The sequence below is a fragment of the Cucumis melo genome, chromosome 7 (genome assembly GCF_025177605.1).
Source record: "Cucumis melo cultivar AY chromosome 7, USDA_Cmelo_AY_1.0, whole genome shotgun sequence".
Lineage (NCBI taxonomy): Eukaryota > Viridiplantae > Streptophyta > Magnoliopsida > Cucurbitales > Cucurbitaceae > Cucumis > Cucumis melo.
The window spans coordinates 18,076,248-18,090,825 of NC_066863.1; the positions used below are offsets into that span (position 1 = coordinate 18,076,248).

Consider the following 14,578-nt stretch of genomic DNA (forward strand, 5'->3'; position numbering starts at 1 on the left):
TATTTGTTCTTAAGAAATGTTTCATCCATGACTATGACAGGTCTAATGCAATTTAAGAATCCTCTGACACATGGACCAACAACCATAAAAAGATATTTGAAGAAACGATCATCTTCAAGTTCCATGTGAAATATTGTACTTGGATTTGTAAGTTTGAGTGCTTCACCATATCTACGCAATAGATTATATGACTCTTCAGAAGACCCTCGCACTCGTTGATATGCATTTTCTCTGGCACACCATGCTTTTTCATAACTCATATTTATGCCATAGTCTTGCCTCATGTCTTCTATGATATCACGTGATTTGTATAGGTGATCGGCTCCCTTGAATTTGGACTTTATTAATTCTCCAACGACCCAAGATTTTGCTTGCTTATGGTCACGATTCAAAAACTCAAGAGAACGCGAATGAACTTTGACATACTTTTTAGTCTTGAATATATTTGAATCCTTCAATCTCACTGCTCGCAATCTCCAACCGCACCTGTTGTCGATGCATCTAACAAAAAGAACCTCTTTTGTAGACTTTTTTACTACAAACTGAAATTTGTTTTTTCATTGCCAACACACTTAATCTCATTAACAAATCTCTCTTGCAAAAAAATATTTGTCCTACATCAAGCTCTTCACTTGTAGAGCTTTCTTCGGACCAATCACTTCTTTTTGTCTTCATCTTTCGGCTAGAGAAGTTGTAGTGAACTTTAGCTTTTCCTTTGCAATCTTTTGTAGGAGCATCTCTTTGTTGTGGGATGTCAAACGATTCATTGTTCATCTCAACTGACTCCCGTATAAAAGTATCATCTTTTGAATCATATGAATCATACGATTCCCATATAGCCGAAGTGGTCCCTATCATGTTATCACACAAGCTAACCTGAATTTCACCAATATCAACTTCATTCTCATCTAATGTATCCATTGCAATTGGAAGATGAGAGTTTAAATTATGAACTTGGTTGCTTCCAGATACTAAATTGTAATTTTTGTTTAACACTTTCTTGCTTTGATTGCTTCTAGACTCAAATGATACGTATAGAGGGACCTCCAATGGATTTTCACTAAGAATATAAAACTTCAAATCACGGTCATTGCTTAACTCAAATGGAGGAGCTTCGTTTTCCACTTTTATCTCATATATGCATCTTATCTTTATGTCGAACTTTGTAGGGTCAACTTTTGTAAGGTTATATAATTCATCCTGTAAATCTTTGTGTGTTATTTCTTTACTGACAACAATGCCTTTTAACACGCCTCCTTCATATTTTCTTCGTCCCTCATCCCATGCACCACCGTAACGCACTAAAATCCGAACATTTGACATCCTTAAACCACCTTAAGTTTTTTAGTTCCTGCAAAAATCGATTTGAACTTAGAAGTTGACATATCATATAAAAAAGTGTATGACTTATTTGCGAGATTAAAAAATAGTAGCTAAAAACACCATAAATCACATAGGCACAAGTATATAATTCATCTGAGATTAAGCATTTGAACTTAAGAACCTACGAGATGCCTGCGAGATGTTTGCGAGATGCAAAGAAATAACAAAAATAACTTGTTGACATGCTTTGAAACATCTCTAAAACAACCCCAAATCAATTTGAAACAATTAAAAATTATATTATGGTTATACATTTAACATTCCAATGTTACACCAATAGAAGACGAAAAAAGAAGTTATAACATAACATAGTTCAGTGGGAAAAAATAACAAAAAATCTAAAAATTCACCGGACAGGACGGGAACTTGATGGAGTGATGAACGATACCGAAGTAGCACGATTTCACCGGAGTAGAATCTCAACGTGAATGGATTTTGTGTTGGTTCTTCTGCAATAAAAGAAATGAAGCAAGAAAAGTTTTCTTTCTTCACTATGCAAAAATGGATCTTCTTTTTTTTTTTTTTTAATTTACGTTGGAGGGAAGGAAAAATAATTAGGGGCGTTCTTATCTATTCACCCCTAAACTATCTTAAAACTCTTCCTTTTCAAAAACTATCCCACCGATTATTTAACCCTCCTTTTTTTAACTTTTTTTTTTTTTTTATTTTTTGCAATTTCCCAATTTAAAACCAACCAAAAATCTTCCCTCCCAACGTAGGTTCCTATTTTGGTTAATTCTCGAATGAACTTTGACTCTCAGCATCGTTTTCTCTTTTCTCTCTGTCTCTCGCATTTGGTGTCCCACTCAGCTGCCGTCGCCGTCGACTCCTACTACCACGGTTGAAGCTTTTGTTGGTAATTTTCAGTTTTGTATTGTTTACCTTTTTCCTTTAGTAACAATGATGAATTTATATGCTTATCGCATCACTCTACTTCCCCTCAACATTTTTCCTTTTGTATAATTGCTATTTGCTCTTGTATCCATCTATTGCTCTATCAGACATTTTCTGCTTATTTCGTTCGCTGTAGCTTCTTCAAGTAGACAATTTAATTCCTAGATTGTAGGTTTATTTATTTATTTATTTTTAATATTAATTCATTTTTTAATGGCTAGATAGGGTTTGTGTTGAACTGGATGATTTTTCATAGCATGGTTTGTAATTTCTGAAGGAGTGAAGATTTGGGAATTTAATTCTGTAGGAGCACTAGAGTGCTGGTTCGATATTTAAGTGTGAAAATGTTAAGCGTAGATGTTTAACTGGAGAGTTTGAAAACATGGGTTCTAGAACATGTGTTTGGGTGCAGAATTTGGAAGCTTGGATTTAGAAAATGAAATATGATGTGAAGAGATGGGTCTAGGGTACTGCTTTTTTATTTTTTTAATATCTGTTGATGTTCAAGCCAACTTGTGTGCACCTTGATTAATCTTACGAGACTACCTGCCTGATCTTACAATATCTTCGATGCCAAAGAAACTTGCAGGATATTAATTCTTAGATAGGCGACTCTCATGGATTAAACTCATTCACTCTAAGTCATTTATTATATCTATGATGAGTGACCCTTTTTGACTACTAGACCAACCTATGATGGTTGAGTTTAGGATATTGTTAAGGCCATGAATTTTTCTGAAAAATCCGCAGACCCTAGGCTTGAAAAACCCAGATGTCTCTAGCATCTTCCGTCAAACACAACCAAATCCAAGCCCTCACCTTAAGCACTCTTGTAGAATCAAATTGAAAAGTTATTACTTCCAATTCCTTTTCCAAAAATTGGTCTAGAATAACAATTCAAAATTTGTGAGAACAAATTTTAATCTTTCTGTCTATAGTTATCCGTATTAAGACTGAAACTGGTATTTTAAATATGAATAACCTTATTTCCTTCTAACAGAAATGGCTGGTCAATCAGATCCTCAGCTGAACCTATTTTCTGCAGAAGAGGTATCCCCTTCTTGCTTTGTCTAAATGATTAAGTCATCCCTAAATGGCATTTATCAGAATTGTTTTGGAATTTTTTTGTCCAGGTCGAGTTTGTTGCTGAAGATGAAATGTTGGAGATTGTTCCTAATATGAGAATGGATTCTCTGCATTTGATCTGTGTATGTCTTCTGTTCATGTTGGTTTTATTGCAATTATATTTTGCTGTGTGTTTTCGGTCTTTGCTTCTTGCTAAAGTGCTTAGCGTTATTGATTTCCTTGTTATTTCCAATAGGGGGATTATGGTCCATTCTATCCCCAAATAGCAACTGAAGTTCCGTTGTGGCTAGCGATTGCTCTGAAAAAAAGAGGGAAATGTGCAATTAGGACTCCAGAGTGGATGTCAGTGGGTAAGTTTTATTTGTTAAATAGGTTGAAGTTTCTTTTCTGTGTGTCATAATCTTTGAGTTTTTCATCAATAAACAAATGAACAAAATCTTAATCTAATGCCATTACCAGTCTCAAGTTTGCATACCCACTTGAAGGTTGTAAGATGTATAGATGTAGATTTTTTTTTTTTTTGCTTAAGAGATTGATACGAAGTTCAGAATGCAACGATACAAAACAAACATTTAAATCTAGAGCTCTAGGAGTCAGTAAGTGCACCTAGTCATCTTAACTAGGTTGACACTTCATAGCATCTTCATAATTTCTGTTTAAAAGATGAAGCTATTACCACAATAGACAAAAGACAAACTAGCTTGGTTACGATTAAGGTTTTTTTCCCCCTCTTTATTAATGATAATAATGACTAATGTTCAAAGTACAAGAGAAATATACTAAGAGTGACAAGGACCAAAAGGACTATAAAAAGGATCAATATGAAAGAACAAATGTGTTGTTCAAAAACTTCTAGACCCTGAGCAAACAAGAGAAAACACAATACAGAGCAAACTTAATTAATCATTCAAAACAAGCCCAAATTCAGATGAGAACTTGCACACTGAAAGCTTGAAAATAGAAGAAGAGGAGACACCAAGAAAAGGGAGGCAACCAAGCTACTCCAAGTGTAATACACAATTGAGGAACCAACATCAGACTCTTGAGTCCTTCAGCTTTGCAAGAAACAATCTTCGAATTACCACGTGCAAAAAGATCATGAAAACTTTGAGAAACTCATAATCTGCTGGGAAGGATCAACCAAACACTAACATGCAATCTGCCCATTTAGTTTTCAAAAAGTTCAACTCTTCCCTTCGCTGATAAGAACTTGATTCAATCTTGCTAAGTCAATTGGGTTGGAGAAATTTTTAAGAAACAATGCTTCTTCAATAGCCTTAGGATCTTCCAGAAGCTCAATGTCCCCGAAATTGAGAAATATATTGCCACAATTTTTCGTCTCTTAATTCAACCGTTGGTGGCAAAACCCAAAGAGGTTTTGGCTAACCTTGATTTTAGCTTTCGAGCAATTAATCATATTCAAAGTGTCTAAAGAGATGCTCCCGAGCCCTCCAAAATATGCTTCAATAGCAACACTGATGCTCCAGTAATCCAGAGGTAAGTTTTTTTTAGAGATCCAACCTCCATAGCCTTTTACTACTTGTTGATGCATACCAAATGAGAATTTTATTAATGTTCAAAAGTTGTCAATACAAGAAGACAAGTACTCTATTTATAACTAAAAAACAAACTAATCCTAATCCTAATTAATAAAAGAAACTAATACTAACCTAATTAATAAAAGAAACTAATCCTAATCCTAGTAAACCAAAGAAATTACTCTTAATCCTAATTAATAAAAGAAATTAATTCTAATCCCAATAAATTAAGGATTTGACAATAATACCCTATTCCTACTACATCATTCTATCCCTCCCTCCAAAAAAACTCTTCCTCGAGTTTTAAAACGAAAATGAAGGTAAAAATAAAAAAGTAAGCAAGTCGAATGGAGGCATCTTAGAACATCCAGCATCAATAATATCTCGATTCTGTGATTCTCGGCAATCGATCCTAGACTAATGTGATAAAAAAGAATTCCGTTGTATGCAGATTTCTCATGAAATGAATAAAAGCCCATTTTGTAAATGTGATGAAAGTCGAATTGTGGGTGGATTTTTATTTCTTCAAAAGGTTTAGATATGGGACAGACAGTGTTTTTAAAGGCTCAAGATGCACTAAGGCGCAATGGTCCTCTAGAGCCTAGGTGCTAGGCGCACAGAAAGACGCTTGCTTTTTTTTCATGAGGCGCACTATATATAAAGAATATATATATATATATATATATATATAAATGTATATATACATATATAACTACAAAATTGAAAGGAGCAACAATGTATAAAATATAAGTAAATAACCAAGGTGGAAATGAGAATTAACTCTAATGTACAGAGATTCCTTGAAGGCAGAAGCAGAAAGGGAACAGAAGAGGTAGACGAAGACCGAAGACGTTTCGTTGAACTTTAGAAGCCGTACAGTATTTTAATCGTAATTTTGTAAGATGAAGAGTTGTTTCTTCACTTTCACCTAATAGGTTTAGTTTAAAAAACAAATATAATAATTTTCTTTTAATTAACGCCCAACCCACAAGTAAGACCAAAATCCCACGCCTTTGCGCCTATTGCGCCGGAAGGAAAGCGCGCGCCTCGCCTCTTCATGAATAAGCTCCAGCCATGCGCCTTCAGCCTAGGCGCGCGCCTTGATGCGCCTTTTAAAACACTAGGGCCAGATAACAGGTTGTATTAACATTGGATGGACATCAAAATCGAGTTGGCTCCGGAGATGATTTTGGGTCAAAATGTGTGGGTCATGGGCTGAGAAGACCGAAGTTTTGTTTGGAATATTGGAGCATTTGGGTTGGGTGAAGAGAAGGAAAATGGATGGATGAATTGTGAAAATAATTATGGAACCAGATCTGGGAATGTACCTTTTGGATCAGGCCAGAAAGGGAAATTTTGGAACAATTTTCACAAAGTCGTTCATCTTGCACTACTGCTTCATCCTCTTCTGTCTCGTGAATGATTTTGAATGAGATGTCAACTGTCTTCTAGTTATTTCCTTCGTTAGCCAAGCAATCTTCTTCATCTTCCTTTTTGGTCGGAATTTTCTGTTTGGTTCCTTCTGCTTTGCCGATGAAGTATCCAAAAGTGCTTGATTCAAGATATGGCATCTTCCTTGTTTCTTGGTAGTCAACTGGAATTAGGTTTTCACCTATGAAGCTCATTCACTCTTTTTGGGAGAGGGTCGATGTCGGACACGTGTCTGACACTGGCACGTGTCAACATGTGTCAGACATGCAAAATTGTGTCTTCTTCTTTTTTTAAAATTTTAATTCCGGCACGTTGAAAGGGACATGCTAGAATTTTTTAATATTATTTTAAAAAAATAGTTTTAAAAAATAAAAACACCCCTTTTGTTGTTTAACTTCAGCTCCTTTCATAAAAAATGAACCCTAAGCACTCGTCTTCCCTCTTCTCTAGTCCTCCCCAATCTTCAACGTTCGGCCCCTCCCCTCCAATCAGACAACATTGGTGACTGCCACTCACCCTTTTCCAATCAGTATACATCTCCAAAACAATACTTTAGCTTCAAACTTACCCTAAAGATCTTTCCACTAGCTAGGAAATATATTTTAATGTATAAAAAATAATAAAATCGGAGAACTCTTGATTTATGGTTCCAAAGAGACATACCCCTTGTACCAAGCTTGAAAGTCAGAAACATTTTGAGCCTCTAGAAACAAATCTCAATGCCTTGTTTCAATGCGAGGAAGAGCCAAGATCCACAAATTTGCCTTCAGCTACTCATTCTTGTCCCTAGTCTTGCAAAATACCAGATCATTTAAAGTCTACAGTTGCTGATTGTGGAATTATCCTAATCTGATTCTTTAGCAGATTAATGTATTCCTCCTCAATGTTAGACCAACTTCAGTCTTTCTTGGCTTTCCCTTCACATGGGTGACAAGTAAATCATTCACGCCGATGTTGAAATAGTGGAAGACTTTTTCGAGCTTCTTTTGGATTCTAGATTAATTTGGCAAGATAGTTTTGAGGTAGTTGGATGCATCTTCTTGCGAGTTTTTAGTTTCAAATTAGTTCTTTATAAGAGAATTTTGCATTATGCTTTGTATTTAGATCTCTTTGGTTATGGTTTTGTTTAGTTTGATCTCTTCTGTTTGGAATTTATTTTTTAGCTTTTGTTGTAGCGCGATAGACTGAGTTTTTCTCTTTTCTCTTGCTTTTTTAGTATAATAATCTTGTACTTTGAGCTTAAGGCTCTTTTATTAATAATAGTTTAAGAGTCTTGACTCTATTTAAAAAAAAAAGTGAACAACAATTAATCTACTCTTTATATATGTTTTAAAGAAGTATTGTTATGTTCTAACACATATGAGTAGTTTATCTACAAGTATTATCATATATATTATTAAAAAAATAATAAAAAAATTATAACGTGACTCTAACATGTCGTGTCCTACTTTTCTAGAAATTGGGCGTATGGCCGTGTCGTATTGCGTGTTGGTGTCTGTGCTTCCTAGGTTCACTTTTCTTCAAATAATTTTGTGCGGGTATTTTCTTCTACTATCGCAAGCTCTTGTTCGATCTTTCTACCTTTCTTATTCAATTCGTCTTCAATTGATTTTTTTCCTGCTTCGTTCAATTTTTCTGCAATTTCACTGTCTCTTTGGATGAGTTCTTGATCTTCTTGAGTGACTAAATGTGATTTTTGACAGTTTCTTGAAAAATCTTGAAGATTATAATTATGCTTTTCTTTTTTTTTTTCCCAAAAGAATCCAAATTTCATTCACTTTCTTTCAGAAGTTCTCTTAATAGATGTTTTTTATTTGAATATTTCTGTTTTCTTGAAAATGTTTCGACCTCTAAATTTGTGCTGGAATGATTCATGGGCATTCTTTGATTTTGGTGTGATAATAATTTCTTTTACATTTTTAATCATTTTCTGAATCATTCAACTCCCAATTCTTACATTGATTTCTTGAGAAACCGGTTTGATTCAATCGTCGGGCTCTTTGTTGATAAATGTCGTCTTGTTATTTCGTTCCAAACTGCACTAGAATCTTCATTGGAATCGTTAGAATCACTATAATCAAATTTCAAATGTGGATAATAATAGGTTCTTTGAGAAAATCAAACGCAAACAAAATTATTATGTTGGAATTTTTCTTCTGAATCACTTGAATTAGAGTTCCAGTACTGCTTTTTGGGAGGAAGTTTGACTTTCTTGTCTATACAAACTGCTATATTTTTCTTCATCGTCTTCCTTGATTGGTAATATTCCACTCTTCCAAAATTTTAATGATTTTTTTTTGTTTTTTGTTGGAATTTTAAGGGTTTCCCCCTTTAGATATGTGTTGTTCGGAAATGAGCACAACTCACAAAACTCCCTCTTGTGGTCGGCATCATGAAGAGGGAAAGGTCTTCCACTGGTGGCAATCAATGTTGGCCTAGATAGCTGCTCGGATACCAATTTGATGTATATCAAATGAGAGAATTTTATTAATGTTTAAAAGTTGTCAATACAAGAAGACAAGTACTCTGTTTATAATTGAAAAACAACATATCCCAATCCTAATTAGTAAAAGAAACTAATCCTCATCCTGATAAATCAAAGAAACTAATCCTAATCCTAATAGATTAAGGATTTGACCATAATACCCTATTCCTACCACATCACCTGATACTATGCTTAAAATCTATTCCACTTTTCCAGTAGAAGATGAAATGGGCCAAACCTCTGCCACTTACCTGGGTTCTTTGCCAACCCTTCAATGTTGCTTAGTGATGATCTGATAAGAGCTTTATCTGCAGACAATGGGTTGATGATTATTTTCAATGAAAATAATCTTCCAAAGATTTTACAATATCCTTCCATTCATGAAACACAAACAGTCGAGTAATGACCCACAGGCTGCTGAAATCCTCCCTAAACACCTCACTGTTTTTGTGAACCCAAAAGGAGGAGATTCTTTGAATTTGAGATATGCTCTGTTTTGCTGGTACTAAAACAGGGGCCAGTTGAGTTTTAGCTTTCTCATCCTGATCATCCTTAACCCTCTTTTAACTTCAAAGATTCATCAAAATTTGGATTATCTTAACAACCCCGGTGCATCCTTGGCTGTCCGAATGAAGAAAGAAGTGATCTGCTTTTGTAGAAGTTCCGAAATTTGATCCACGAACCAGTCTAAGTGGGACTTGACTAATGGCAAGGAAGAATTAAATGCACTCCAATTAAGACAAATATCTTAAATAGAATAATCAGCGAAAACTTTGATTGAGAGCACTAGGTAGATGCTAGTGAACATCCAAACCGGTTAGCCTTGTTGTAGAAGACTCTTTGGTTTTGCTCAAACCAAATTTTTGAAATCAAGGCTTTAACTGCATTTGACCAAAGTATTTGTGCCTTAGGAATCAAAGTTGACCCTGTCAGTATGTGGGAGATGTTGTTGTGTATGTTTTGGCCAGAAACCTAGTGCAAGTTGAAATATGTAAATAGCTTCCTCCAACATGTGCTTGAGTAAGAGCAATCAAAGAACACATGCTGTAGGTCTTTCACCGCTTGCTAAAAACAAGTGACAAATGAAGGGAGATAGATAATGAGATTGAAGTTTATGTTGCAATATCTCAGAACAATTAAGTGACTCAGATATTAATATCCAAATCAGGATGTTTATTCTCCTCGGGCTCTTTTGTCTTCCAAAGGGCCTGAAGAATCTCTTTGTCAAATGGAAAAAGAGGAATTCAAGTGCTTTGCTAAGGACTTAACTAAAAATCTACCAGAAGAATCCAATGACCAAAGCCTTAAATTTGGTGCTTGGGGAGGTTTTTGCCCACAAGACAGCCCATAAATGCTGGAATTCTGCAAGTTCATTCTTTAGGAGCCTTCGAAACAAAAGGTTCCATAAACGAATATCAATGGCCCAATGCTCACTGATAATACCCTTAGATAGTGTAGCAATACAAAATGAAGGGGAAGATTTTCCTTGAAAGAGTGATTGGAAGCCAAAAGAAGATGATATTCCTATTTCCTAGTTTGAAAGTAGCAAGTGGCCCGAATTTCATCCAAGTCTTTGATATACACCATGGGCTTTTTAGGCTTAGACAGAGCCTTTCAAGAGGTATGCCAAAGGTGAGGATACAATACATGGATGCTCTTCACTATTTTGCACCATAAGGAGTTTTGCTCTTTTAGGAACCTCCAATTCCATTTGAATAATAATGCCAAGTTTTAATACTTTTTATTAGATGATATAATACTGAATTTGTCTTAATGTAATATCTTAAACCTTTGAGTCAATCAATGATTTAAGGTAGTATCATTGATGTAGAACATTCTCCTTCTTGATGTTTCTTTAAAGATCTTTTATATTTCTGAGCTAATTCTTGAGTATCTTGAATTACCATTTTTGTATCTTGAGATTAGTTATTCTTAGTTAGTTCTAAAAAAACTAACTCAATCCTAAAATTAGTTCTAAAATAACTAACTTCAACAAACTCTTGTAATTTTTCAGCCTATAAAAAGGCTTCTCCTCTTATTAATAAAATCATCAAAAATATTATCATAAAAATTCCTAAAACTCTGCATTACTGCACCAATCAGACAATGTTTTAAAAGGCTAAAGGCGACCTTGAGGCTTTTTCTCTTCAAGAGGCTAGGCGTAAGCCTCGAATGATGAATTAAAAACAATTTTACAAAACCTAAATTGGTATGATCAACTATAGCTAAACATGATAGTCATATAAACGTGTAAAAAAAACTTCACCTCCGTAATTTTCACTTAATAAAAAATTCTAAAACGACATCTTCATCCTCATTACTACCACTACTATCAGCAACAGGATTGATTTTATATGCTTGCTTTCAACATTCTTAAGTTCACAATAGTAAAAAGTGCTGGTTCCGGTTGTCATAACTCAAACCTTATTATTTTGGAAGAATTAGACAAATCACTTGGTGCATAGAGATTTTAAAGCCTTGTTGCATTTTCACAAAGGCGCAAGCCTCATTTATAAGAGGTGTAACCCTTTTAAGTCTCAAAGCTACACCTCTTTTAAGTCTCGAAGCTAAAACTTAGAGCATTGCTTTGTGGCAAGCCTCAAAGTGTAAGCCTCAATAGATTTTTAAAACATTGGTACCAAAGTAGGTGGTTTAGGAAGTCCTGTGTTTAACCTTCTCTAATGTTATTTCTCTTCCAATTAATATTAACTCCAGTTGTTGGGTCTTCTACATATTTCAAGCCCACAAGTGAAGAGTGTTAAATGATATAACATAGACTAAGTTTTTGGGTCAACCATTAATTTAAGACTTTAAAAAAGTCATAATAATATTATGGTGTCTTATAAGGGAGAAAGTGTTGTAGTTTGGTTTGACCTAGAAAGAGCTGAATGGTTATGCTGACTTGTATGGAAAATTTAGCACACAACTACTTTCTTGCAACTTGATTTCTTATTTGAGTAGGATTGATTGTTCACTGGTACATTAGAATTACAAGATATTTTTTCACAATTTATTGCTTTTTGGATTGCTTCCGATGAGTGCATTTTTCCACTTTATTCTTTTTTGAGTGATGATAAGGAGACTACAAAAAGCACGGGGTAATAAAAAGATCGAAAAAGAAGAGAAGTATTATGAGCCATTACAGTCTAGGTAGATCTAGTTTGCAATCTCACTGTTTTTCGCTTTCTGGACTAGAAAAGTTGACGCAAATTTTGGAGGCAGAACGAGATTCTCAAGGATCTTTCCAGATATTACCCTTCCATTACGTGGAAATATCAAAGCTTCTTTTTGACCAGTAAGTATTGAAATCTTCAACATTATAAATTCTGTTTGGTTCTTAAAAGAGTTGATGATAGCTTAATGTTGTGGATGATAGTGCACGAGATGACGTTCCTGACATGTATTTGGTGAGTTAGGAGCTTTTATGTTGAGTTCTGGCATATAGTTACATTAGTTTTGTGAGTAATATGATTGAGTTTATCACAGGTGAGGTCTCTTATTGAAGATATCAGGGATGTTAGGTTTCACAAAGTTGAAACCAGCTTGGAGTCAATTGATACACGCACATCTGCAGTGAAGGTAGATATTCTTTTTGTTTCCTTATATAACAACCAAATTGTTGACGCCACGATGCTTTATTGTATATTATTTTAACTTTTATTAGTTCCTCCCCGCTGGTAGTCTTTTTGATTATGTGCTGATGTGATTGGGTCTTCTGGTTGTTTAATCCTAGATTAAAGATCTATCTGCCATGGAAGTGAATATAGTTCGACCGTTCGTTGTTAGAGCACTTCAAGCAATTTACAAGCATGGAAATCCAGAATTGGTCCCAGATCAAGATAGGATAACCAATATGCAGACACAAGGACACGAGCATGGACAAAGAGTATGTGCCTCTTTTGTAACTCTGTGCTTCAACCATCCCTTTTTAAGTTTGCAAGTGAAGCGATATGAGAATAATGATAAAATGAACTGGTTAACTACTTTGTTCCTAGCTACTGGTAACACACTCCTTGTTACCAATGTCTAAGTATTTGCTCACCTTGATATTTCCTGATATTCTGTCTATTTCCTTTTCTCCAGCGACCTCTTCGAAGACGGTAGAGTTTGAGTTGATCTTAACAGATACAATCTGATTTTGCTCAGCAGTGCTAAACGAAAGCCAGGATGGATTCTTCTTCAATATCAATTAAAGGTTTCGCTTTTTTCTTTTCTTATTTTAGTTAAACTCTCTTCTAGATCCTTCCTTTATTACTAGAAGTGTAGAGATATAATGCTAATGGTAGATTTATTAGCATAATAGGCGTACATTGGTCCATGTAGTGATATTTATTTACAGTAGATGAAAGGTCAAAGATTCTATTGTTTTCTCCCTCACTCCTTCCCCTCCAAAATTCCACCTTGCTATTTCGTAAGTCTCTAATTAATCTTCAAATTACTTCTCTATCGTTAATCTATTTTTCTACCAAAGCGACTATAGTTCAACTGGCATACGAGAATGTTATTGACCACGAGGTCTATGGTTCAAATTCATATACATCTAACTACTTCTTGAGAAATTAGTTGGCGATGGGGTGTAAGAATAACTCGAATAACCCGACAAGCCGGATGATCCAACCATATTATATGGTTGGATTGGGTTAGTTTAAAATGTGGGTTGAGTAAAAATTTTTGATTTTTTTCGGGTTGGGGTGGGTTTTGAAAATTTCGGGTCAACCCAACCCAACCCGAATTATATATATATATATATATATATATATATATATATATATATATATATATATATATATATAAGAAATTTTCCTAAATATTTACAATCCGTGTAATAAAACCCATAAATTTAGTCATTTTTTAAATATTTCAGATTTGTCCTTCTATCCTTTTCTCTTCTGCGATTTTTTATCGTCTTCTTCCTTGTACTCTTCGTACGATTTCTTCCATCTTTCTTTTTTTTAGATTTAAGTAACCAAATCTATTTCTTTTTATTGTCATTCTTATTTTTAGGCATGTCTTCCTGTTTTTTTTTTCATTCACCATTGTATCGTTGTATCGTCTTTCTGCTTTTCTTTTTTAAACTGGTGTATAAAGAATCTTGAAAAAATTGGTTAGGCATCTAAATTAGAGTAACCAAAACTAAAAGATTGTGTATAAAAAATATTGAAAAAAATTGTCTTTCTTTTTTTTTTTTTTATACATATGACGTATAAAAAATCTTGAAAAAATTGGTTAGATGTTTAAATTAGAGTAACCAAAATTAAAAGATCGTGTATATAGAATATTGAAAAAAATCGTCTATATTAAATTTTGAAAAAAAAAATTGTTTAGATTTGGAGTAGCATAATCTAAACAATCGTATAGGCAAATCTAAACGATTATATACCAAATTTTGAAAAAAAAATTTAGATTTGGAACCCTAAATCTAAATGATCGTGTAGCCAAATTTAAATGATCGTGTAGCCAAATTTAAATGATCGTGTAGCCAAATCTAAACGATCGTGTAGCCAAATCTAAACGATCGTGTAATCACGATCGTATACTAATTTTTGAATTTTTTTTAGATTTGGAACCCTAAATCTAAACGATCGTGTAGCCAATTAATTAAACGATCATGTACCAAATCGCGTTATCAAATATATTATGTGCATTGTTGACGGGACATTTTTGGTATTTGATACGGTGGGCCTCTGAGCTTTTTCCATTTTCGGAATTGTTCTATACAATGTAAATATTTTGTCGCTTTTTTATATTTTTGAAAAGACCC

At 34.3% G+C, this 14,578-nt stretch overlaps 1 protein-coding gene across 4 annotated transcripts; it reads left to right on the top strand.

Moving 5' to 3' along the window:
• The first annotated feature begins 2,089 nt into the window (after positions 1–2,089).
• On the top strand, positions 2,090–13,194 carry LOC103501165 (DNA replication complex GINS protein PSF2). 4 transcript variants are annotated; one of them, XM_008464669.3, is made up of 9 exons: positions 2,090–2,239; positions 3,278–3,327; positions 3,411–3,485; positions 3,599–3,713; positions 12,013–12,112; positions 12,194–12,224; positions 12,304–12,396; positions 12,551–12,703; positions 12,901–13,194. In XM_008464669.3, the coding sequence occupies exons 2-9, from the start codon at positions 3,280–3,282 to the stop codon at positions 12,919–12,921; spliced, it is 636 nt and encodes a 211-aa protein (XP_008462891.1). In that variant the 5' UTR covers positions 2,090–2,239; positions 3,278–3,279; the 3' UTR covers positions 12,922–13,194. The 4 variants fall into 4 exon arrangements, with proteins under 4 accessions (XP_008462891.1, XP_008462892.1, XP_016902941.1 ...); XM_017047452.2 differs by lacking the exon at positions 2,090–2,239 and adding an exon at positions 2,289–2,445; XM_008464670.3 differs by lacking the exon at positions 3,599–3,713 and having other exon boundaries at positions 12,018–12,112.
• The last annotated feature ends 1,384 nt before the right edge of the window (positions 13,195–14,578 follow it).

Excerpts from the sequence above, each read along its gene's own strand:
- LOC103501165 (XM_008464669.3), top strand. The coding sequence starts at position 3,280 with ATGGCTGGTCAATCAGATCCTCAGCTGAACCTATTTTCTGCAGAAGAG. Across the intron at positions 12,225-12,303 it reads ACGTTCCTGACATGTATTTG|GTGAGGTCTCTTATTGAAGA; the intron begins GTGAGTTAGGAG and ends AGTTTATCACAG. Across the intron at positions 12,704-12,900 it reads GACACGAGCATGGACAAAGA|CGACCTCTTCGAAGACGGTA; the intron begins GTATGTGCCTCT and ends CCTTTTCTCCAG.